At 37.1% G+C, this 24,200-nt stretch overlaps 1 protein-coding gene across 1 annotated transcript in view; it reads right to left on the bottom strand.

Annotated features, from left to right (window-relative positions):
* The window catches only part of FREM2 (FRAS1 related extracellular matrix 2), a 126,986-nt gene that overhangs the window by 21,978 nt on the left and 80,808 nt on the right, over positions 1 to 24,200 (bottom strand). The window contains exons 7-16 of the mRNA XM_068673534.1: positions 15,303 to 15,452; positions 13,000 to 13,209; positions 12,549 to 12,746; positions 10,285 to 10,449; positions 10,026 to 10,208; positions 8,262 to 8,392; positions 7,155 to 7,313; positions 6,049 to 6,352; positions 3,764 to 3,895; positions 2,814 to 3,145 (exon numbers count right to left, since the gene is read on the bottom strand). Of these exons, the coding sequence (XP_068529635.1) occupies positions 2,814 to 3,145; positions 3,764 to 3,895; positions 6,049 to 6,352; positions 7,155 to 7,313; positions 8,262 to 8,392; positions 10,026 to 10,208; positions 10,285 to 10,449; positions 12,549 to 12,746; positions 13,000 to 13,209; positions 15,303 to 15,452 (1,964 nt within the window). The remainder of the gene's footprint in view (positions 1 to 2,813; positions 3,146 to 3,763; positions 3,896 to 6,048; positions 6,353 to 7,154; positions 7,314 to 8,261; positions 8,393 to 10,025; positions 10,209 to 10,284; positions 10,450 to 12,548; positions 12,747 to 12,999; positions 13,210 to 15,302; positions 15,453 to 24,200) is intronic.

Raw genomic sequence — 24,200 nt, 5'->3', positions numbered from 1 at the left:
AACCACGAGTGCTATCTTTGACCATATAGACACAGGAGAGCTAGAACTGAAAAGCAGAATTTTGAATTTAAAGATGTTGCCAAATATCTGGTAAACTCAAGCTAGTAAATTTGTAGTGGCAGCAGGATGTGGTAGGAGAATTTAATATTTCTTTATCTGTTCTGTCTATATAATGGAAATTAAGCTTCCTTTGTGTGCTAAGAAAACATGGTGAAAACCATAGCTGCCAGCTTCCCTCTCACGGAGGAGGATTATTAATTGTTCACTGAAGGAGAAAAAACCAACAATGGTAACAACCACGGAGATAGGGCACTGACTGCCTCCCCTCTCAGCTGGAGGGGGTCATGTGAAGATAAAGACCAAACTTGGAGAAGAATTAAATGGAGGTGGGGGAAACAGGGAGGGCAGTGAAGCGCATACTGGCTGTGGGGCAATGCTTCACTGCTAGAAGTAATTCAGCTTGATATTTCACTTACCACTCTAACCTTTTAGCCACACCCTATGGAGCACTACAGGCTGACTTCAGCTGCAGTTTCATGGCTCTATAGCTCATGTTCATCCCTCTCTGCCTTGAAATGAGGGATCTAACCTAAAGTACATAATGTATCCAGAGCTTAAAGCAAGTACATCTCTCTTCCTAAGATATATTATCATTTATGTATATTCTCCACAACCAAACATAGAGGTTCTTTATATTTACCAAAATACAGGGATGCTTCTTATTTCCTCCTCTGCTTATACCCATATGAACATACATAGGTTTTATTTAGACACACATTTGTCTAAATCAAGTGCTCAGCCTTTTCTTTGTAGGACACAGAGTATTAGAAAAGATTCAAATCAGGTCTTCCCTTTCACTGTGGGAGCAATGGCTTGCGTAGGTGGCAGGATCGACTGACAGCTGTGTGGCAGCTCTGTGAGCCTGCGTGCTTATGATTGTGTTGTGTGGGAAATAAGAATATATGGCTGTATATTGTAGGTCTTCACGGGCATAAAGAGATAGTGAAAGGAATGATGAGTTGAAGCAATGAAATCATTCTAAGAACAGTGAAGAGTGCTGTCATTTTTATCTTGTGGGAATGTGAAAGGTTTACATCCCACACTCGCATGCCTTCCTCTCCCCTCTGACAGGTTCATGGTTATAGTGGAATGCACCTGTAGGAGGATCTGCTTGTAGCAGAGGGGCAACCCCAAGCAGATGCACCAACAGGGAACTCGCAGCATCAAGGCAGACACCTTGAACTGGTCTCTGTAACAGACAAGGAACCAGGAGAGACAACAGAGCACTGAGATGCCATAACCATCAGGGTCTTCATATCTAAGAAAAGGCGAGAAGCTCCATTTTCTTCCGGTATTATATTTTATTGAGTACATAATATCTAGTTAAAAGGAGCAGGATTTTAGGATGTTAACCAAGGGCTAGGGAGAATTGGGTGTAATTTCTTGTCCTGCATATTGACCGTATGATCACTCACAGAGTAAGGTGCACTTTAAGAATGTAAATTTTTTAAAAAAGGGAGAAAATTCAGCTTGTCTGATTAGATATTTACATGTCCATTAGCACCTATGCTTTTAGTAGTAAAAAAAGTTTTGCTACACATGCCTGTAGGTTTCTTTGGGCAACTGCACACTTTTCTCATCTGTAAGCACTACTCATGCTGTTTGGGATTGTCAAAGTAAGAATTTGTGCTTGTAAGTCTACTGAGGTTCCTAGTCAAATTGCACACCTGCTAAAAAACCAGAGCAGTTATGGCTGTTTCACACAGTGGCTTCATCCTTTTCACAGTGGCTCAACAAGTGATGCTAGTGAGCCCAGTAAGTGAGCTGGCTGTACCACACAACTATTGCGTTTAGAATGAAACGAGGTACTGTGTTTCCAGCCCTTCTACCAGCCTATAGCCCTTCTACCAGCCTAATTCCCCAAAGGAACATTTCCATGTCATAAAGAATTGATCTTCATAGCTTCTGCTTTTGTACTCCAGAGCCTGAGTGGGATCAGACAGGCTTGTGCAGTAATTGCATAAGGAAGACCTAGGGATTATCCTTTGCTGTCACTGTGCCAGAAAAAAATGCTACACCCTTTTATTTCCACATTACTATGGATATCTAGAAATCATTTGCCAAAGAACACCTGAAGATGTCTCCAATTCTCTTGTTTATAACCCCCAAACTACTTTCACAGCTCTGTTGTTCAGCCACACTGACAGCTTCTCTGCTTAGTGACCACAGAATTTTCTGCTGGGTAATGCAAAACCACTGTGCTGTCTGCACTGGTGGGTCTTGTTACAGTGAGCAAGAGATTGGCAGTGCCAAGCACCTGATAGGACACTGCAGTCAATTGTTATCAGCAGGATGACTCTTCACAATTTTTGTAAACTCTATTTTAGGGTACACAATGACTGATACTAAATAGTCCAGCACTATCAATGTGCTAAAAGCAATCCTCGAGAAGGCTCTCATTCTAAGAAAAGACTGAAGTGGCTCACTGTACAATAAAAGTGTGATAGGTTGGTCCTAAAATATTTCAAAACTACATTGTGTGAAAATCATTGCAAATTTAATTCAATCTAAGTCTTTCTCTTAATTGTACAAGGATTTCATTTATAACACACAGTGTTTAATGGACACTGATAGCTTTAAGAGATAAGCTGGTATTAGGTGAAGTCTTTATCTTGTTAAGAAAAAAAAAAGTAAGAACTCTTCTTTTTAAACTACATACAAATAATTAAATCAATATATTATCTTATAGATACTTTCAAAGGGAAGTCTTCCATTTTAAGAATACAGTACAAAATCAAGTTATAGGTTGGTACCTGTCCATCCGTTCCAATGGTGCCTCCACAATCTGTGAGGAGCTCGGACATGTCATAGTAGCTAACAAACTCCCATAAACAGGCTTCTAGATTCAAATTTCGGTAGAAGCGTAAGGTATTGAAGCCTCTAATTGTTGGGCTGTACTGGTAGGGAATGGTATCTCCAATCACATCTGGATTTTTGGTAGCGTCAGTCAGGAACCCATGGTGGGTCTTCACTTCTGTGTAATCCAACAAGTTGGAGCACTTATGGTTTCCAACTCTAGTTCCATCAGGGCTAAGCGTCAGCTCAAAATTGGAGAGCTCTCTTGTAGAAATAACAGGCAGCATGCCTAAAAAACATTAATTTATAGAACTATCACTATATTTCAGTGGTCAGAGTTCATTAATCTAGCCCCAAACTCTTAAAAGCCAAAGATCTTACAAAGTACTTCTGTATTCGGAACTCACGGTAATAAACGTAATTCAGAATTCAAAGAAAGATGATATACTGTGTATGAGAATATTATACCTTTGTATATGAAATACCAAATATAATATTTCTAAGTCTCCAATATATTTCTCATTCAGATTTTTGACTGAATTTTACAGAAGCATGCAGTAATTAAGTGGCTTTATATGTTTTTTTTTTTTAATAATTCTTATTTTTTTGGGGGGTATAAGTATGGGCTTTGAAGGAATTTTACTAAATGTAGGTCTAGCCCAATTTATGTAAACTATGAAATTAATATGAAAAAACTTAATCTTCACATCAAAGACTATGAATCAATATGGTATTTTATACACCTTGTTGCAAACTATACTTGTACATTCATGACACTTTTCTCTGTTCCATGTGTTAAAAGATTATATCATGATTTTATGTATCAAAAATAATATGACTGATAGATTAGCTCAAATAACAGCACATTGTATGACTCCTCTCAACTCCACAGCTGATTTTATCATACCATCAATATGTGGCATCGTGACTGTCAGTTTGATGAGATTGGCATAAGCTGGATCCTCTGGGCCAGTATAGCGCAATTTGGCAGAGAATGGTTCTGCTCCGACTACTCCTGACATACGAGGTTGACAAAGACCTAATGAAAAAAAAAGAGAAAGTAACTTTACTTTAAGTCTAGAGGAAATAATCCATACTTTCCCTTGCATTAATTTTAAACCATTTTTTTTCCAAACATACATGTTTCTAAAACAAGGAGAATTTTCTGGAATGACAAGTAAATGTTTTGGGCAGCATTTATCAGAGATTTGAACAGGAATTTATGTAAAAGAATTAAAACATAAATCATTCATGATCAACTGGATCACATTTCCAGAACCCGGTGATGACTCTGCACCTGAAAATTTTCAGTTACATATTGCAACTATACATGCAGAGTAAGTGTCAGGTACCATACAAAGGTGCTCAGAGGCATATTCATATTCCTTTCTTCCCCAAAACAAAGTTTTATGGATGATACCTGATCAGTATTCAACTGCTTTTGGCATATTCATGATTTCATAGGACTCTATAAGGACTCTATAAGCCTCCTGTTCCATAACTGACCAAAAATAGTGTCAGAATAGTTAGAATAATAGTGTCATAAACTAATTTTGGTTAGAAATATTATCTAGAAATACTGTGTTCAGAATGGGGCCAGCTTCAAAGCCAGATCAGGTTGCTCAGGGCCTAGTCCAGTAGGTTTTGAATTTCTCCAATGCTGTAGAATCTGTAACTTTTGTCATTCAAAGCTTAGTTTAACCTGTTCCAGGATTAGTCCTGGTTTGTAGGACCAACAGATTAAGGTTGCAAATGTATGATCAGAGATAAATGAAACTTCCAGATCACTTTGTACACAATCCTCAGAATTGTTGACTTTCACATCATAAGTTAGCTAAGATACTAGAAGTAATATATGCATGACAGTTCACTGTTGAGTCCGTGCTAATTAGCTCTGCTAGATTGTTGCGTGTAATCCAAGTCATGCATTATAAGGCTAATGTAGCCAGGCTGTTTTACATAACCAAACTAGCTCACCCAGCACAAGGCTGTCTGTCTTTAAAATCACTACACTGCATCTTGTAGACAATACCCTTACTTAGACAGAGTCCTTTTTAGTGTGTAGGTTTCCTGATAATGCAAACAAAGGTGACTTTAATTTACAGCCAAAAAGTGAAATAAAGGAAGGAGGTAAATAGCAATTCCATTCATTAAGATCCCTAAAGCCCTAATTTAGGATAAAACTAAATGTTTTAACTAAAATATTTAATTGGAAATGCCAGGGAAATTAAAATGATATTACAAATGAACAATCACATAATTTATTATCTACTGTAAGATCCTACAGGAAAGAGTGGACTTAACACAGCTACAAAGCCAGAAGAGATGACACAAATAATATGGAGGGCCTGCAAAGAGGTAATAATATACAGTGTTTTGTAATTCACCTTGATTATGGACAATTAAGCATTCACCAGATTATACAGTAAAAAAGAAAAAGTCTCTGAGATTTCTATGACAAAACAGCATATGCTATCAGACTGTACTCATATCCTTATCAATTCCACACCTCTGCTTCACAATCTTATTCTGTACAAGTTTCATGGAAAGTGCTGGCTGGGCAAAGGAGGTAGATTACAGTACCTCTGCTGGCTGAGAGGATGCAGCATTAATTCAATATTTATTAGGTATCAGAGAATCAGATAGAGAGAGACAAAGACAGCATTAGAGAAAGAAGGTTGAATATTATGAATATATCAACCACAGGTCCTGTTATTGGACACCAGTTGTTTTAGTCCTTAGTCAAGGAATAAACTCATTCTCAGGTGTCCAGTGAAGTTTGAATGCCAAATGAAGCTTTTCTTCTGGCTAGGCATTCAAAGTAGTGTTCCCATGTGGATTCTCCAATGTCTAATAGGAAATGAGATGTACTGCAAGATTATTACAGTTGAATTCAAAAGACAACAAAACCCAGGTTTCATGAATTCCAATGCCTGGTATATACTGTTCTTGAGAATATAAAAATTCATTAAGTGAATAAATATTTAAAGGTTACTAGCAAAGATGAAAACCGTTTCCTTCTATGAACTTTTTTTGCCATGCTAAGATACCTTTTGCACTGCTTCTACGAACAACAAAAGAAAAGGTGAGGCTGTAGTGTTAAAACACCTATCATGCAATTTGATTTTGTTAGAATGGAATTTGGGATCCAAAAGTGTCCTAGGGATTTTGCAATAGGTGATGATATCTTACCTTCTGATGTGCTTATAGTTACAATAGGGCTCATAAGTTCAAGACCCTCATTTCCATCTGAATTCACAGCACGAGCAGCACACTGGACACGAGAGCCAGCTTGAAAGTAAATGGAGTCGAGTGTGATCATCTTGGACGAAGTGAAGAAGGTATCAAAGTCGACCTCCTTCATAGGACTAGTCACACCATCAGGACCAGTGGGTGCACTCACAAGCCACCGGTATTGTGTCAAGGTGTTATTGATGTTCTCACTGGCACATATTGAACCAGTCTTATCAAAGTCTTCATATTTAGGATTGCAAGCCTGCAGAACAGGGCAGATATGTAACAATTTATTTGCTTCATGGAAAAGGAATTTTAATTTATCAAGAGTCACAAAACTCAACAACGAGGAACTGATAACCTCAGTAAATCTCTTGAGTAATTAACTTATTTCGACAGTGATGCTTTCAGCACTGTTAAGGTAGATTAAAAGGCAAGTCTAACTATGCTTATTGAAATAAAAGACTATTATTTTAAATTACAGTTTATGGGTGAAAAATTAACACAGTTACGAAAGCTCAAACTACACTTCCATCTGCTGCTTTAACTTGAATGTCACCCTTTGATCTAATTCTGCAAATACAGATAGACCAAAAACTTCCTCAATGCATATGAATATTCAAGACAGCATTTGATTGCAAAATTGTGATGAAAGAAGCTTGTAGTATTCCAGCAAACAGTATTCATTTTTCAGTTTGTAACACTTACTGAAAACAATGGCCCGTTGGTTATCTCGAGTGATTTTAACCTTAAAAATTAAGGTTTTAATTTAATTTATTTTATTTTAAGGTAAATAGGAAAGTAAGATGATACAATCGTAGACATTGTGCAAGTATGAAATTTGTTCTTAGTGAGAAACAAATGAAACATCTTTCTATGCTTTTTGTCCCCCTAAAAATTGATTTGCTATCCAGACAAATTATATTATATTTTAGGACTGTCCTAGCTTAAACTCATGTGTGACTCACAACAAAGTGATTGATAATTACTGTCTAAAATTCAACTGATCCTTTAAACAAAATCCATATACTTATTTTGATCCATCTTTCCACAGAGATACTTACTGTAATACAGATGACAGGATAGCCAGCTACAGGACTTGTTCTGTCTTTGGCTCTAGAAGTATCATCATATATCAAAAGGGAGGCAACTTGAGGGACAGAGGGAAAGGTGACATCTGCCATGCTGTTCATTTCTTCAATATAAACAATGGCCTTCGCTGCCTGATAATGAAAAGGCAGAAAAAGTTCTCTGTGAACTTTTAAGCAAATAAGAGAATTCAGGCTGGACCTTGAGAAGAAAAAAAGATTATTCCTAGCTTTTGAAACACTCTCAAGGTAAGTTCTAAAACCTTAGCTGGATGAGTTATTGCGGAAGGGTCAAGGCACTGCAAAGTATATTGCAGACTATAAAACCAAGAGCTAAAATGATTTATATATATATATTTTTTTCATTTTCCACAACACTGAGGGTAGCAGACCATTTAACCTCTTGTGTTGCAGCTTTCTTGAAGCACTTCAGTATTCTGATAGAACTCTGATGTACACTGTTGTTCTTCAACTGCCTGGTAAAAACATGGTGTTTGACATCAGCAAAGGTGTCTGTTGACAGTAATCTCTGCTGTCTGGCTGCCTGGAGTCAGACTATATATGTGATACAGATGAAGGGACTGAAGAGTTAGAAGAACACTTTTTGGAGAATCAGAGGGATATGCTGTTTATATTAAAAGCATGTATGATAGAATGCTAACTAACAAGAATGTGTGGCTACTTCATTTCACATAGCAACAACATAGCTTTGACAGCAGAAACTGTATTTCACCTGACTGCTCTTTTTACAGCATAGGGCATCTATTATTGCCAGCTAGTGTTTCCTAGAGGACATCAGGTTTCATTCAGGCTAATCTGAAGAAGAGAATCTATCTGGAAAGATGTCTTGAAGACTTCTGTTCCACATAGGCTACTGTCTTTATATTCCCATGAACCCTATTGACATAGAAAAAAAATGTTTTGGGTAGGTGCTACAATGTCACCCAGAGTGATCCTCTTTGTCTTCTAAACTACAAGCCAAGATGGCATGCATAAATATTAAAATAAGAATAAAGCTATAAGGCAGAAAGCAAGGTCTTTTTACCAGATTTTGCTGTTGAGGACTTTGCATCAGTTTGTTACCTGTATTTCAGCAACCATGTTCTCATCAGGCTTCAGGTGAACAGTGAAGGCTTCTCTCATCTCCCTAACTCCATCATAGAGAACTTCAATTTCCACAAAGTGCTGTGTTTCACCCTCCTTAAACTCAATTTCTAAAAACATAATGAGACACCTAAAAATAAATCTGATGTTCATAACAACCTAATTTTAGATCCAGCCATGAGAGACAGCAGTTAATATCCACTTTTAAAATTAAAGATGTTTAAGTTCTCTTAAACCCACAGATGTCCCCAGACCTATGTAGAAACCCTGCAGATCATAGATCTTTCTCAAAGGCTTTTGGGCAGAGACACAGATCCTTTTGTTCTGCAGTAGCACATTTCCCTTAAAATCTTTGCTCCCATGCACTGTTGGTGCACTGCACAGAGAGGGGACAATCAAAGGGCTGGAGCATCTCTCCTAAAAAGAGGCTGAGGGAGTTTTTCAGCCTGGAGAAGAAAAGGTTCCAGGGAGACCTTCCAGTAACCAAGGGTTACCTACAGGACAGTTGGGGAGAGACTCTTTGTCAGGGAGTGTGGTGATAGAACAAGGAGTAATGGCTTTAAACTAAAAAAGGGTAGACTTAGATTAGATATTAGGAATAAATACTTTACTCTGAGGATGGTGAGGCACTGGCACAGGTTGCCCAGAGAAATAGCAGATACTCCATCCTTGGAAGTGTTTAAGGCCAGGTTGGATGGAGCTTTGAGCAACCTGGTCCAGTGGGAGGTGTCCCTGCCCATGTCAGGGGGTTGGAATTACATGATCTTTGAGGTCCCTTCCAATCCAAACCATTTTATGACATTAAAAATTCCCGTGGCTTTCAGGAGGAAAGAGCAAGACACTGAAATGATGGAGACAAAGTGACTAGAGTTATCAATATCCAGGCTGATAATTTTCTAATTGCTCATGACTTTTCTCTGCATATATCAGTAGTAGGAAACGCCTCTCCTGTGGAATTTGGAGATAGTCCAATGTTGTCGCTGGATGTTCAGAAATAAGTCCTATCCTTCAGCCGGGTTGGACAACAAAATAACTTATCCAAGACTGTGAAAACACTCCAGAATGAAAGATTGGTCTTAAAACACAGATTAGTATCATGTATTATCACAAACTTTAAAAGACAAAAAATCTGTAGTGCTACAAACTCTATTAATCATTCACCAAACCACGTAGGTGGGCTACTAACAGAAAGAAGTTAATCAGCTAAGAAATTTCTCATTCTCTTTCACAGCTTTTCTCCTCATTCATCACTACTGAGGAGCAGTGGGCAGTGAATTGCAGAGGTATAGGAAGAAAGTTTAATTATTATGAAAGTTGAACAATAAACAGAAATAAATATTAATTCCTAGATAGCGCAATAAGCCATTAACTTATTGAGTTGCTTGAAACAACTCCACAGTCATATCCTATAATAGATGCTTCTGCGGAGTAATGGTAATACACTTTGCAAATATTCCTAAAATGGCTCTCACTCTTCTCTCACATTTACTCAGCTACAGATGTTTTCAAAGGAGTGGCAATTATTTTGTAAATATCTTCATGGATATCTAGCTTCCCAAGAGCAATCTGATACTTGCTTACCACACGGGATCACATCGATATTGAATGATGAATAGTATCCTTTTCATGAAGTTATTTCACCCTTCAAGCATTATACAATAATGTTGATAATAGTAACTAATAATCAAAGAATCATAGAAATAACAATCCTACAAATAGTAGGATGTATCTGAGTGACCCTACCTTCTGATATAGGGTGATAGTCTTCTCCAGAAGTAGCAGATCCATCCTTTGTATGAACTCTCACAACAGAAACCTTGGAATTATCTCCCAGACGAAGCACTGGGATTTTTACAACTGCTACTTGTCTTGTGTCCTTTGGTTCACTCACACTAAATTTGGTCTCACCAAACTTAATAATAGCTTCTGTAATTAGAGGAAAATATGTTTAGAGCACACTAATGGTCTTCCAAAATGCAACAATAACAAAATAATTTCTTACTGTCTGCATCATCCTGAATCTTTATCAGGGTCTCATTTTGTTCACCAACAGAGGCACCAAAGGAAGAATCACTTCTTGGAGTGCCAAGAACCAGGCGTAGTTCTTCATCTTCTTCATGGTAAGTATCATCCATAAGCACCAGTGTGCAAGGCTTCTCAGTCTCACCTGTAATCATTCTGAAGGTAATATCATGCAGAACTTAGGTGTTCTTTGCTCTACTACAGCACTTTTCTTCTATTACAGCACGATGGGATGCTTCTGCTGGCAAAGGCATCCACCTCACTATCTTGGCACTATACAAGTTAATGAATGACAACAATAATAGAGAAAGCAAAATGAGTATTCATTACGTGTCTATGGAAGCTTCCTATTTAAATGGAATCCTCTGTTTTGAGATTTCTCTAAGTTTATATTTGGTACATCCACTTCACATGTATTGTTCTTTTTGTTTTATCTTCATGCTACTTTTCAGTGACCTCCACACTGTGTGAAATACACAGTGCATATTTCAGAATTAAATACTTGCACAAGGAAACACAGTAATCGAAACTTTCAGTAATAATAATGGTAATTTTGTCCTGGAGTTTTTGAATTTCCAAAATTACTGACATTTCTGAGATAGTCTCCAATCTTGTGCACCTTCACTTTTATTATTCCATTTTAACGTATTTAAAACTCCCACTGTTCCAGATGACAATGAATATCTCCTTAAAAATTCTCTGAAATTGTAAAATGCTCAGTTTGAGTACTCACAAATACATGTGTCTAACCTTACTAGATGTTCTGAGACTCTGGGAATAAGGCTTTGTTTTAAGCCTTCTACAAGAACACCAAGAGTTGTAACTGGTATGCAGGCTATCTGTCTCCTGGCATCAGATTCAGTGGGTTCATCATGAGGAGAATGATTTCTACATCCCTGACAAAAGGAACAGCATAGGATGTGAGTGAGACGAGGCCAATTTGCAGTAATTTTATAAATTGCATGAAAAAGTTATCAAGGTTCTTCAAGATGAAAGAACAGATTAGGACGCTGACTGCCTTCATTTACTGAGGTGCTTTTACCCCTACAGAAAATAAATTATTCATTCAGAGAAAAGGAAATACAAAATATTCATCCGGCTCATTGTTTCAAGGCAAGCATGAATAAATACTGTACTGAAACTGATGCATTGTAAACAGGCCTAAGGAGCTTATGGAAACAAGATATGATGTTACCTGACCTCTTTGCTACCTCTCTTAATTGAGAAATACTAGGGTGACACTCAAAAGAAAAGGTAAAACTCACTTCCTGGGGGGCCTGAATCCATCAACCTTAACAAGCTGGACTCTTTCCTGGTTTCACAGAAGCAATGGCAAAGGCATGGAGTACATGCCAGCACTAACAGCCGAGGTCCGTTCTAAATGAATGACTAAACAACTCACTTTTCTGAAAAGCTAAGATACATGAAATATGAAGCTTGTCATTCCTGTGATAAGGGCATACAGAGGATTTCATACTGATGACAGAACTTGTTTAGAGCTTGTAAAAAATATGTGTGTGTAGACTTAGAAGACTGGAAGACTAAACTGTCTTCTGCACAAATAGAGGGAATCGGGCAGTATTCTTTCAAGGTAGTAACACCTGATTTATCTGTGTTTCGTATCTGATGTGAGACATTAAACATTTGATGCTGACAAACTAGCTTAGGAAAGCTTCTCTGAAAAACAAACAAACAAAAAAAACAACCCAATCAACCAAACAATAACAATAACAAAAAACAAACAAACAAAAAAAACAAAACAACAACAACAACAACAAAAACAACAAAGCAACAAAAAATCTCAAACACAAATTAGAGTTGTATCCCTGTTAAAGGATCTACTACTAATTTCAGTGCAAGTTAAGTGTATTTTCCAGAAATCTGTCTAATAAATAGCAGAACTTCGGAAGTTTCCTGTAGGACAGCAGGTCTATGCTTTTGTCACTGTGTTACTCTGAACCTGCTTTTGCTACAGTGGATCAAAAAGACCCTCATACTTGATCTATATATAGTTATGTCACTTTGATCTCTATTGTTGATCCCTCTAGATCAGAACTGACACAAAAAGAGACTATTAACATCATCTGTGTGCACTCTACAGACTGTGTATGGAAAGATTTTGGTTTTCCAGAGTAGCCTTTTTGGCATTACATTATAAGACACTTAAAATTAAATAAAACAAAAGAAAATAATGTAACACAAAACAGTAGACTAGAGGCTTCTAAAATATGATCAAGAGCTTACCAGGAAGGAAGGTGACGATTGAACTGTCAGTATTAGGACGCTCCTCAAAGTCAATCATTACCTGAGCTGAACCTTGCCTTGTATAGCATCTCACAGTGGATGTGTATCGGATATCCCCACTTCTGTATATCATGGCAGAAATCTGTCCATCATTTTCATTGCCTACATATAAAGATTCTTTAAACTGCATCTTGGGCACTAGGCAGAAAAGCATAAAAAGCACAGGTAAATTATAATTGGAGAAGTTAACACATCTTTGCCCCCACTACAAATTTTGTTGTGCTATATTGCACCAGCAGCTATTGCATAAGCAGCTAGCCAGCAACTGACATAACAAACTCAAAGGTATAGATTCATTGGCTTTGGTGTGATACAAAAGGACAAGTGTTATTTGTGCATTGCAGTCATCCATCTCTTGTAAAAATGTGAAAAGGACAAGAAATCAACTCACAATCAGACACTGAGTCATTAATGAAGATAGTTGCCTTGCTGGGTTCTCCAAGGGCAGCATTCATAGGCATCCTTAGCACAAGCTCAAACTTCTCAGTTCCTTCTAACACCGGCTGTCCAAGGTCATCCAGAATTACCACACGAAACGTCTGCATACTGACTCCAGGGGCAAAATCCAAATTACGACTGATGCCTACATAATCTACTCCAGCTACCAGTAGGAAAGGAATTAAAAAATATCAAATACATAAATATCATTAATAAAATAAAAATATCTAACATATCTAACTTCAGGCAGTTAAATTTAGGTAAATATATTTTTTATTTAAATGTAATTTTAATATTTGCCAAACATTGACAGTGACATAGAGCAAAAATATCTCTTGACCATCTAAGTTGGACTACACAATTTAATGGGTGGATATTAAGTCACTTTTTGTTTAGTGATACAAGTGTGATACAAGTGTGATACTCCTGATACAATCAGGATTGAATCTATTATTTTGTAAACTAAAAGTTATTCCAATAAAATCAATCAAGTTTGTTGGAAGTAAGAACTGAAAGTAAGCATAAAGATTTGAGAAGGACTCTGGAGATGAAGCAGCCTTTTGGAAAGAAATTTTGTATTATTCTATAATGAAGTTGGTAGTTTTGAGACTAACATAAACAAGGAAGGAAAAAGGTCAGTGAGCTAAATGCAAGGAAGAAGTGTTATTCAAAGGACAATGTGCTGTTCAAAACAAAAATGAATAGAAACCAAAAGAATCAAATTCCGCCCAGCCCGTGTCAGGTGGTGTTTGGCACCTTCAACAGTTAAAGACAGGTTTGGCTTGCTTTTATGTTTTGTTTTGTTTTGTTTGCATAGAATCATAGAATCATTGAGGTTGGAAAAGACCTCCAAGAACACCAACCAACCATTGTTTTGTTCGAAGAAAAGCAAGCCAACCCATAACAAACCAATGAGAAGGAACGGAACAAAACAAGATACTGACTAAAATATGTCACTGTATATAAAAGCAGAGCATTAATGGTGTCTAGGGCTTTAGTAAAAGACTGAGTTTTAACATTCATTTTTAGGGTGACTAAGTGTCAGCAGAGCTGTTGACTCAAAGATTTGAGGGAAACGCTTTCATTGACATTAAAAAGGGGTTTGGAATTAGGTGAATTAACAAAATTTGGTGAGATCAAAGGTCATCATCAGATGGACACTTGCCTAGGGTCCTTGATGCTCTAGCCAGGCCTAAGCCTGTAAGGCAGGATGCCAGGACTGGTCGCTCAGTGCATCAGATCCACTGCTTGACACTGCTGTGCTGTGTCAAGATCAAGGACCCAGTTCATGGCTTAACAGGCTTTCAACTATGTCAGATCTTTTAGGCTGTCACCAACAGACTAAAGAGCCTGAGGGCTGTGACAGCCTCAGTTTTCAGGTTTGTTTACATGCTGCAGAGTCAGGCTAAAATCCTGGCACAATGAATTAAGATTCTTACTATAAGGCAGTATTTCCCCTCCTTCCCCGGAAATAACTTCAATAGTCAGGGTTAAACAAAGACAGAAGATCATATAAAACAAGTTCATAAATGAAGTAATCATGTATTCTTAGACTTCATCATTTCCTTTTTCATGAGAAAGCATGCAGAAAGATTTTCTACAGGTGAATGTTTGGGTTTTCCACATTGCTCCAGTAACAGTAAAGTTTATACAACTTTACCTCACTGAAAATTAGTTGAATAGATGAACTCTACTGTCTACTTACACTTGGGATAAGCATATAAGCAAGATTACTGGTCTTTTTGTGATGCCTTTATATGACCATCTTAGTTTGAAACACTGTGGTTTGTGAAAATACTCTTAACATTTGTATTTGTATGTACTCTAACACCTGATTCTGCAAAGGTTCTGTCAAATCATCATTGAGGCACACAGCTGTAGCAATCCTCTTGCTGTACAGGATACTAGATAATTTCTCACTGTCTACAGTAAGAAGAGCAAAGTCTGTGTGCTGCCAGGGGTTAAAAGTCTGTGCCCAGAGTATGTTGTATTGGCAACAATCAACTGCCTTTGTGGGACAGTGTTTTATATGAAAATATGAAGAGATTTCTGTCAGTCCTGGTCCTCATGGTTCCTCCTGTTTCAGTTTCTTGCAGAGCAAACTCTGTAAGTACCTAATTTGTTCTAAGAAGAAAGATCAAAGAGAAAGACATATAAATTTCAGCTTATGTAGCTGAATCTATATCAGGTAAGACCAAATGTACTAGCACTTGTTGTTGAGATATATTATGAAACTAGACCAAAACAATAACTTACCTTCTGCAGTCATTGGTTCAGATTTGCGAGACCTTACTGTAACAGAGGCAGCTTTAGACAGATCGGTTCCAGTCCTCCAGACACGTACCTCAACATAGCCAGCACTCTCGTCAACATAGTATTCATCATTTCCAAAGTAGAATGCTGGTTCTGGTGAAAAAAGAATAATATCTATCAGTGTTGCTTTACCTTATCTTGAAGGAAACAAAGGAGCATAACATTAGAGAATGGAGAGACTTTCACTCTTTAGTAACTGGGAAAAAAAAAAAAAAGAAGAAGAAGAAGAAGAAGAAGAAAAAACTTTGTTTTAAGCTTTAGACTTATTATCATGTACTTTAAGCTTAATTTAAAGTATTTCTTTGCCCATTTTAGGGTGGCAATTGTTATATCAGCATTGTGCTCTTTTTCTTGCCTCCTACACTTCCAATTTTGTGTGGCAGAAGGTAGGAATTTGTGTGCAAAAACAAATGCATTATCTCATTAAACTTACTTGATCTGGGTCCTGTGCACAAGCCAGAAAATTCCTTGCATTTTTCACTTTGGTGCAAACAGACAAAGGTGAATATAGATAATGAAAGCTTAACTAGAATGTTCTCACAGATTCCTGTTGTTAAAACCAGACTAAAACATGATATATAACTGGAGCTGCTTTTGGAAATGTTTTCCAGCTAACCAAAGGGGCAATGCTTAATTTTAGTTCCCCCACATCTAACATTTAAAACAAAATCAATCTTATTCCATGTAGACTGGAATGTGAATAGTCTTTTATCTTAATATTTAAGTTCCAGAGTTTATAAAGAAAGAAGAGCAAAAAGCAAAGGAGATTAAGCTTTATCCCACTTAACAGACATATTTTTTTATCTTCATTTTTCCTCCCTTCTTCAACTTTTCCACCCACAGCAATTTTACAAAGTAAACAGGATTGAAAACATAGACCAACTGCATCCTAGATGTAGCTCCCCTTTGCTAGCCTCTCCATTTCTATTTCAAACATATAAAAGTAATGTCACACAGAGACAGTGCCTCAGATTTTCTGTTGCACAGCAGAAATCATACCCACCTTCCCCAGTGGTTGGGATGTGGTTTGAAGACCTACACAAATTCTCCTTCTATCTCATCATAATTTTGTTATCCTGCTTAGTGGGAATTTGTTACAAACATGAGGTTACAATACCACAAATAAGCTGGAAAACACCATACAGCACATGGCCAACTAGATTTGAGTTGACGGAGATCATAGTGATTTAACCAGTGCTCTGTCAGTGGCACTATGAAATCATCCCCTTCATCAGGCATAGAAAAACAGGACAAATTCAAAGGAAATGACAGGAAAAGTTTATGGATCTACAGAGCTATGCTGAGCATACAGAAAAGGTACAGGTTACCCAAAGGTTATACAAAATCTTATTAATGGTAAGGGAAAATTTGGCCCATCACTTCCTTGACTCAGTCAAATTCCCCTATTATAAGCATGTTGCAAAACCTTCTACTACAGCAGAACAAATACTTTGGAAATGAGGAAGCTGCTTCTGCCTACAACTGAGCTCAATAAAATATATTGTGAATACATTTTGTCATGAAAGTTATGGAGAGGCCTATCAGATAATCAGAGAGAAAAAATACCTAAGTTTTCCTGAAGTGCTTGAGGATAATCTGACTCACTACACAGCGTATGACAACAATTTCCTCTGTGATAGATTGCTTATTCCTTTTTATCAAAAAGTGAACAATGTAGGATGGGATTTTAATTAAAACTAACCAGACATAATATAAAGCAGTTACTAAGTTGTCAATAAGCCAGAGCTTCGTCTGAAAAGGCAACAGTTCCTAAGTATTTTGTAATTGCATGCAAGAATTAAATTAGAAATTTTGAGAAAAATATTTTTACTTCTGATTGCAGGATTTTTCCTGTATTTCATAATCAACAAAATAAATGATTAGAAACCAAGCAAACAAACAAAACCCTTAATAGTCCACATTAGTGGAAACAAAGGCAGCTGCCTCTCTACTTATCTGGGAAAACTAGAACCATGGGTCGCAAAAAATTGATGGAACTGAATGTATTTACTGAATGATAGTGCAGATTCATGGACTTGCTTGAGCATTATCAAGGTCATCAACCTTTGCAGGATGAAAGACAAACCTGACAAATGTGTAGTTTTGGCAGATGAAAAGGCTTTCATTTCCACTTCAAACTTTTTATTCAGCATGATGTGTATTTAACTGTGTGTGTGTTTGTACACATAGACACACACACATCCATCTTATGTTATTTGCCTATAGAGATTGGGTTGTCAGTGATTGCATTTATATTTGGGACTGTGAAGCTCTCATCTGAAACATTTTGAAGACTCAGGTGAATAGAATACACTCTCTGGATCTTCCTCTGTAACTGTTACTAACTTTGACAAGAGTTCTATTTACGGGGATATTTCAGACCTACACTGAATTTCTGTATTTTTCAAGATGGAAAGACTCAACCAACCTCTAGACATTTAAAAATACAGAACACCTACTAAGATCAAACAGTTATGAATATGCTAACAGTTAGAAAAAGTACTTAAAATATCATCACATCTAATACATGTCATGTCTTACACAGATATTTTTAAAGATTAGTACACTTGAGTCTAATAATCCTCTTCTTTCTATGGTGATGTCCTGGTAGTTCCAGAATTGATCTAGCCTCAGTCCCATCTTATTTTAATCACCTAAGTGAGAGGTACTCATGTTCACAGCCTTCTTGCTCTCAGTTTTCAGGGACAAAGACAGGCAATTCCAGAAGGTTTGCCAGCATAATAAACATGCAGGAGGAGATGTGGAATGGAACACCCACCACAGTGAGGACAACCTGAGATCTAGAAGCATTCCCTTCTACTCACTGATTATTCAGGAAGCCTACATGACCAAACTCAAACCAGATGGAAGATGTAAAAGAAAATGATTTTGGTTTATTTTAATGTTATCCTAATGATTTATTTATTTATTTATTTGTTTATTTTTTACTGCTGCTGAAAAAGAATCCTCGTGCACTGTTTATTCATGTAGTCACAGACAAACGTAAAAATGCCTAAATCCTAAATCAGGTAGCCTTGTATTCCAGTCTGTTTTTCACACTTTTTGAGGCATGTATCTTCAATGAAAGACACATTCTGTATGGTTACTCATCCTAGGAAACAAATCCTTACAAATGTTTTGAAAGCTCATTTCCTGTAAGCTGTGTTAGTAGCTCCCCAGGGGAAGTAGCAAAGCCAAGCTACTAACAGGGAAAGCATTGTATTTCTCAGGTCATGGCTGGAAAACACTCTGCTCAATGACTGGGGCTCACTTACAGCAGATCTTTAATCTGGTAATCACTCTGGAGAGAGACCACTGCAAATTTAATGGTTCCTCTTTCGGAAATAAGAGGAGTTTTTTAAAGAGTTTTTTTGTTCAGACCACAGATTTCAATGGCATGAAGTTACAATAATCAGAGGAGAAAGGTTAGGAGCTTTAATCCCAGGTTTCTTGCACAGAAATGAAATCTTTGTCTTGCCTTTGCATTTATACAGTCAGGAGTGTATATCAACTATAGCACTAGGCAGTAATCAAACAGGAAAACAAACACACTCTCATGCTGTTAGAAATGGGTCTATCAGAAAACCAATGAGATAGCATGAAAATGTTTATTTCCAAGGGAGCTTTTGTTTTTAAAACGATATCTTTACAAACTACTTTAGATCAACATGGTAGAAGAGTATAGTGTTTGCAAGATATGCAAAGTGCCACAATCTGTTTGGGTTGCCAATGCAAATAATATGGACGACAGGGTATGTGGAAAAAAAAAAAAAAAAAAAAAAAAACATAGAAAAGGACACTCTTTTGTACTGACACCAGCATAAGCCTCAATATTGAAGTGATTTTCAGTGATCAGTATTTTCAGTGAGGGATACATATATTCCCAGGAGAACAGAAGCAACAGAAAACAAAGCAAAACAAAACAAAACAAAAACCAGGACTTGTGACTCTGCCACATAGATATCGAAGCTAGGAGAAGCAGTTGTCAAAGCTGAACACATGCTTGATCTTTTCTGGTGGTGTTAAACTTTTTCCTTCTTGGTTTTCATGCCCAGTACAAACACAGCAACATAAACGTTATGAGTTGCCAGAGCTATTAGAAATCTATAGTGGTAGTCCTGAAGCTGCAAAACAATGCCTTGTAAGCTAACCAGCTTGTTCTTGTGCAGTCTAGACATGCTAGTGAGTTCAAAGGAATGAGCCCTGTTTGCTGACACAGATAATTAGCTTAGACCTAACAACAGAAAAACAGGGCCACATTTCCTCTGGACTTGATCTGGTTCAACCCAGATAATCCACATGCCGCTAGACAATGTAAACTTGCATTTCAGTATCACAGTTAGCATTAATTGATGGAGCTGGGGTTAGTCTGTATTTAACATGGGAGACTCCACCCTTCAGAATGTGAAGTAGGTGAGCTGCAGATAGATTAGTTAAGAACAAGAGCTCTATTAGCTTACAGAAGAAATGTCCATTTACTGTTTAATAGAAGTAAAGATTAACCTGTGCAGTCTCCCCCATATATTCATGTTAATGGCAGGAAAAGAAAAGCTTAGAAGAACTGTTCATTTTAAATAGTTTATATTATTATATTATGAAAGAGGACTTCAACATCTGAAACTTGGTAGCACCACTCTAAAGCTATTTACATATACTTGAAGCTATGCAAGCAACTGAGCTTGCATTTAGCACAATGAATTTAATTTGCCAAGTCATTTATTTTTGTGGAATGCTGTAGAAGCAGGGGTCAAGATTACAGTCAAAGCTCAATTCTTGATCAGGTACCTACTGTGCAAATGCCGATAGCTTTTTATTTGATGTGGTCAAAACAGATTATTTTTCAAACTCAGATGTTGTAATCTTAACAGCTTTCATCCTCTTAGCACTGTTGTCATAACTATTGTAATCAAAAAGTAAACTCACCTCAGAATCAAAATTACCAGTCATAGACAAATTGCCACAAACATTATCTCAAGGAAATAATGTCTGCATTTCCATTTGTTTCTACAGAACATTTCTGCCCAGCACCTTAGAATATTTTTAAAGGATACTGAAAACATTATAATGTCTAAAATGAAAAACTTTAAAGAAGGCAAACTTTACCAGATCCAGTCTATTTTCCAAGAAAAACACGTGGAATTTTTTAATCCATAAAGATAAAGGTAATGCCATACATTGACTGTACTGTTTCATTCACGAATTACTCTCATTTTATGCAACTTAATCCAGTAATTCCAGCAAAGTGTGTATCAAGTTCAATAGCTGCTATGAAAAACATTGTATATGATTCATTTTTAATTAATTTATATGATACTTCATTGTAGCAAACATGAACTTTCTCTTTCTGTACCCAGGTTTCAGTTTTTCTATACACAGTACCATCACAAGACTGCCTTAGGAGGTGTGGAATCCACATGTAATCCCCCTGCCACATGAATGAGTTAAAAACAAGTGTTAGCACAGGAACATAGCAGAGGAAGTAGACTACAGGTATAGCTGCAGGACTAAGGGCTGAAGAAAGGTGTCTATAGCAATATGCCATCTCTGGTCACATACTCTTTACTTTTCTTGGCAGTCCCACATGGGCTGCAAGGACATCATTTAGCATACTTTGCAGCTGGAAGAACTGAGCTAATTCTGATTTTCCTTGATGTCAAGTTGCAATTGTAATGGTTCTATAACAATTAGATGAGCTAGAGTATACCTGAATCGGGAACAATAAGTTCATCTGAGACTGTTAAGACATACCACAGCTCAACTCCTTCAACATGTGTACCTTTAACCTGAAGATGAAAATTTCAATAATTATTTAACTGTTTTGTACAAGATAAATAAACAGTCTCAAGTTGTCTCTTAGCTATAACTGGCATTCCAGGAGAAAGGCTTACTATTGCAAGTGTCCTTCTCTTGGAAGCAATTCATTTACCTTGGTTGGTTTGCTGAGAAACACTTACCTTTCCAAAATACTGAATTCACATGTATGTGAAAAATTTAATAGTAGTAGAAATATTGTTACGATCATTGCATACGTCACCTACCGGGCTTGATATCAGGACTTTGGGGACACACCCAAAAGTGATTGTATTGACTGCGGCCACTGTCTGACTTTTACACACATTTTTTTCTACTGTTAGACCTCCTACAGAGCACAAAACCAATTAAGATTCTTCTACATGTTGTATTTTCCAAAAGAGAGATTATTTTTGTATAAGAGGTCTGGGAAATGGTATCACTAACAAATTCTCAGCAAACTGATGCAACAAAGACAGGAAGATGGGAAGGCTTGGCAGTAGCATTTAAATATGCCACACACAAGGTACCTCGCAGGTAGGCCAAGCGAGAAGGAGCTCAGAGTCTGCGATTCTTATGTGAGATAACAAATAAGGACTCCTACAAACACAAATGGAAGGGGAAGTCAAGCAGCACTTTAGAAATCAACTTAGAGAGATACAGTACGTAGCAATTTCTAAATAAGTTTTTCATATTTGAAATACAGAATCACAGAATCTCTAGGTTGGAAGAGACCTCAAGATCATCGAGTCCAACCTCTAACCTAACGCTAACAGTCCCCACTAAACCATATCCCTAAGTTCTACATCTAAACGTCTTTTGAAGACTTCCAGGGATGGTGACTCCACCACCTCCCTGGGCAGCCCGTTCCAGCGCCTAACAACACTTTCAGTAAAGAAATTCTTCCTAACATCTAACCTAAAACTCCCCTGGCGTAACTTTAGCCCATTCCCCCTCGTCCTGTCACCAGGCACATGGGAGAACAGGCCAACCCCCACCTCGCTACAGCCTCCTTTAATGAACTTATACAGAGCAATAAGGTCACCCCTGAGCCTCCTCTTCTCCAGGCTGAACAGGCCCAGCTCCTTCAGCCGCTCCTTGTAGGACTTGCTCTCCAGGCCCCAAATTTTAATCGAGTAATTAGTTTACTTCTGGGTCTTGCAGAAAAAACAAGCTGTAAAAAGGGTTTGAGTGTAACAAGTATATTTACAAAAACAGAGGTGTTACAAGAAGAATGTTTTGAATTTTTTTCTTCACAGGCATGTTCCCACACCTACACTCATATCAAGAAACATAACCACAAAATTGCAATAGCTTATTCTATAAATGCTTTCTTTATAATATCTTGTAACATCATCCACTTAAATCATGATCATTATTTTAAAGCTCAAAACCATAGCAACGACAATTGTTTTATCCCTAGCTGAGATTTCCACTGGCTAGCAAGTAGTAATATTCTAGCTTTTGAATGATATACCTGCATTTTGTTGCTTAGTAATGAAAGCTGATAAGAGAATGGCAAGGAAACTTTTGCCATTCAATAGCAAAGACAGAATTTCTGGACTTTTAAAAGTAATTGCATGCTGAAAATGGGTGAGGTCCTACGCAACAAAAACAATTAACCTTTGTGAAAAAGAATATATCAATATCCTTAATACCAAAATATAGCCAGATTGTGCATTTTCTGAGACTTTTTTTTTTTTTAACCAAATGAATTAAAAACATGAATCTTATTGAAGTAGCACATGTACATGGTTTCATTGACGAACAAATGAAGAAGGGAGGTATTATTATTAGGACTACTTTTATTACAAATGGTGAAGAGGAATAGCATAACCAAGAAATGTAAAAGACATTGCTTACCAGGTGGCTGTTATTTGTTTGTCATTTCAGGCACAGCTTGTACCACATTTTAAAAAGAAAGTTATAATTCTCTCCATTCTTGGGGATAGTTATTATATTTGTTCTTCTGCCTATACATATACACAGGTTTTTCTGGACTGGAGACAGCTTTACCGTATTAGAAGATTGTCTAATAAAGACTGTCGCAATTGCACCTTTATCATTCAATCTCAATACTAGCTTGCTTAACTGGCAGAAATAATTCTTTCCAGGGTTTTCTGCCTGAATATAATGAAAACACAGCTGGCCCAACGAGGTCCGAGAAAAAAAATGTAACAGAGACCTTCCATGCTCTGTGTATTGGAGCTAACACTAAGGATGGGACTCAGCAGAGAATATATAACAGAAATTAAAATAAAACAACAGCCAGACTTAACAGACCACAAAAGCAGAGTTGTAATGACAAAAAATGGCCCCTCCTGTTAAAAGTTCTTAAATTCTCTCCTTTGGACTTCTGACCCTGTATACATGGGAGAGAGGAGAAAAGAGTGGCCTGATGGACAATATTCTGAGATAACTTGAGTTGGTCCCTTGAGAATTTACACATTCGAAAGGAGAACTGGCTACTGTGTTATTCAGCATCCTTTGGGTCTTCAAAGACTGATGAGTAAAATGGCTGTCTCAATACAAGGAATGTCAGAGAAAGCAAGATGATCTGAAGAAACCTTAGGAAAACTGAATGCATCAAGATATTCTACACAACTCTATTACTCAAATCTTAAACAACACTAAGCACTTACCAGGACACTAAATTCACTCCTTACAATTGCAAGCAACCAATAAAAAATGCTTAGCTTAGAATGATTTTCTAGGCATTCAATACATTTTCAAACAGTCCATAGTAAATAAAAGATCTGTAATAGGAAGACCAAAGCCATAACAAGGAAATATGCTGCATGAAGACAGAAGGATATTTTCAAAGTACTCCTGAGTGAACTGTTATAACACAACAATCCATTAGTCTCCCTGGAAAACAACAGCATGTGTAAGAACATCAGCTTATTTAACTCATTCTAGATTTAACATAAAGTATAATTTTCTACAGTTCATATAATTTTTAACTTTCTGCTTATTAATTATTTTATGTGCTTTCAGTACAAAACTTAAAAGCAGTCCTCTATTTCAATACTCTCCTAGAAAAAAATACTG

This window comes from Anas acuta, chromosome 1 (assembly GCF_963932015.1).
Source record: "Anas acuta chromosome 1, bAnaAcu1.1, whole genome shotgun sequence".
In the NCBI taxonomy this organism is placed as follows: domain Eukaryota; kingdom Metazoa; phylum Chordata; class Aves; order Anseriformes; family Anatidae; genus Anas; species Anas acuta.
Note: the sequence above shows the minus strand (reverse complement) of the source record. Positions and strands in the feature narration are given on the sequence as shown.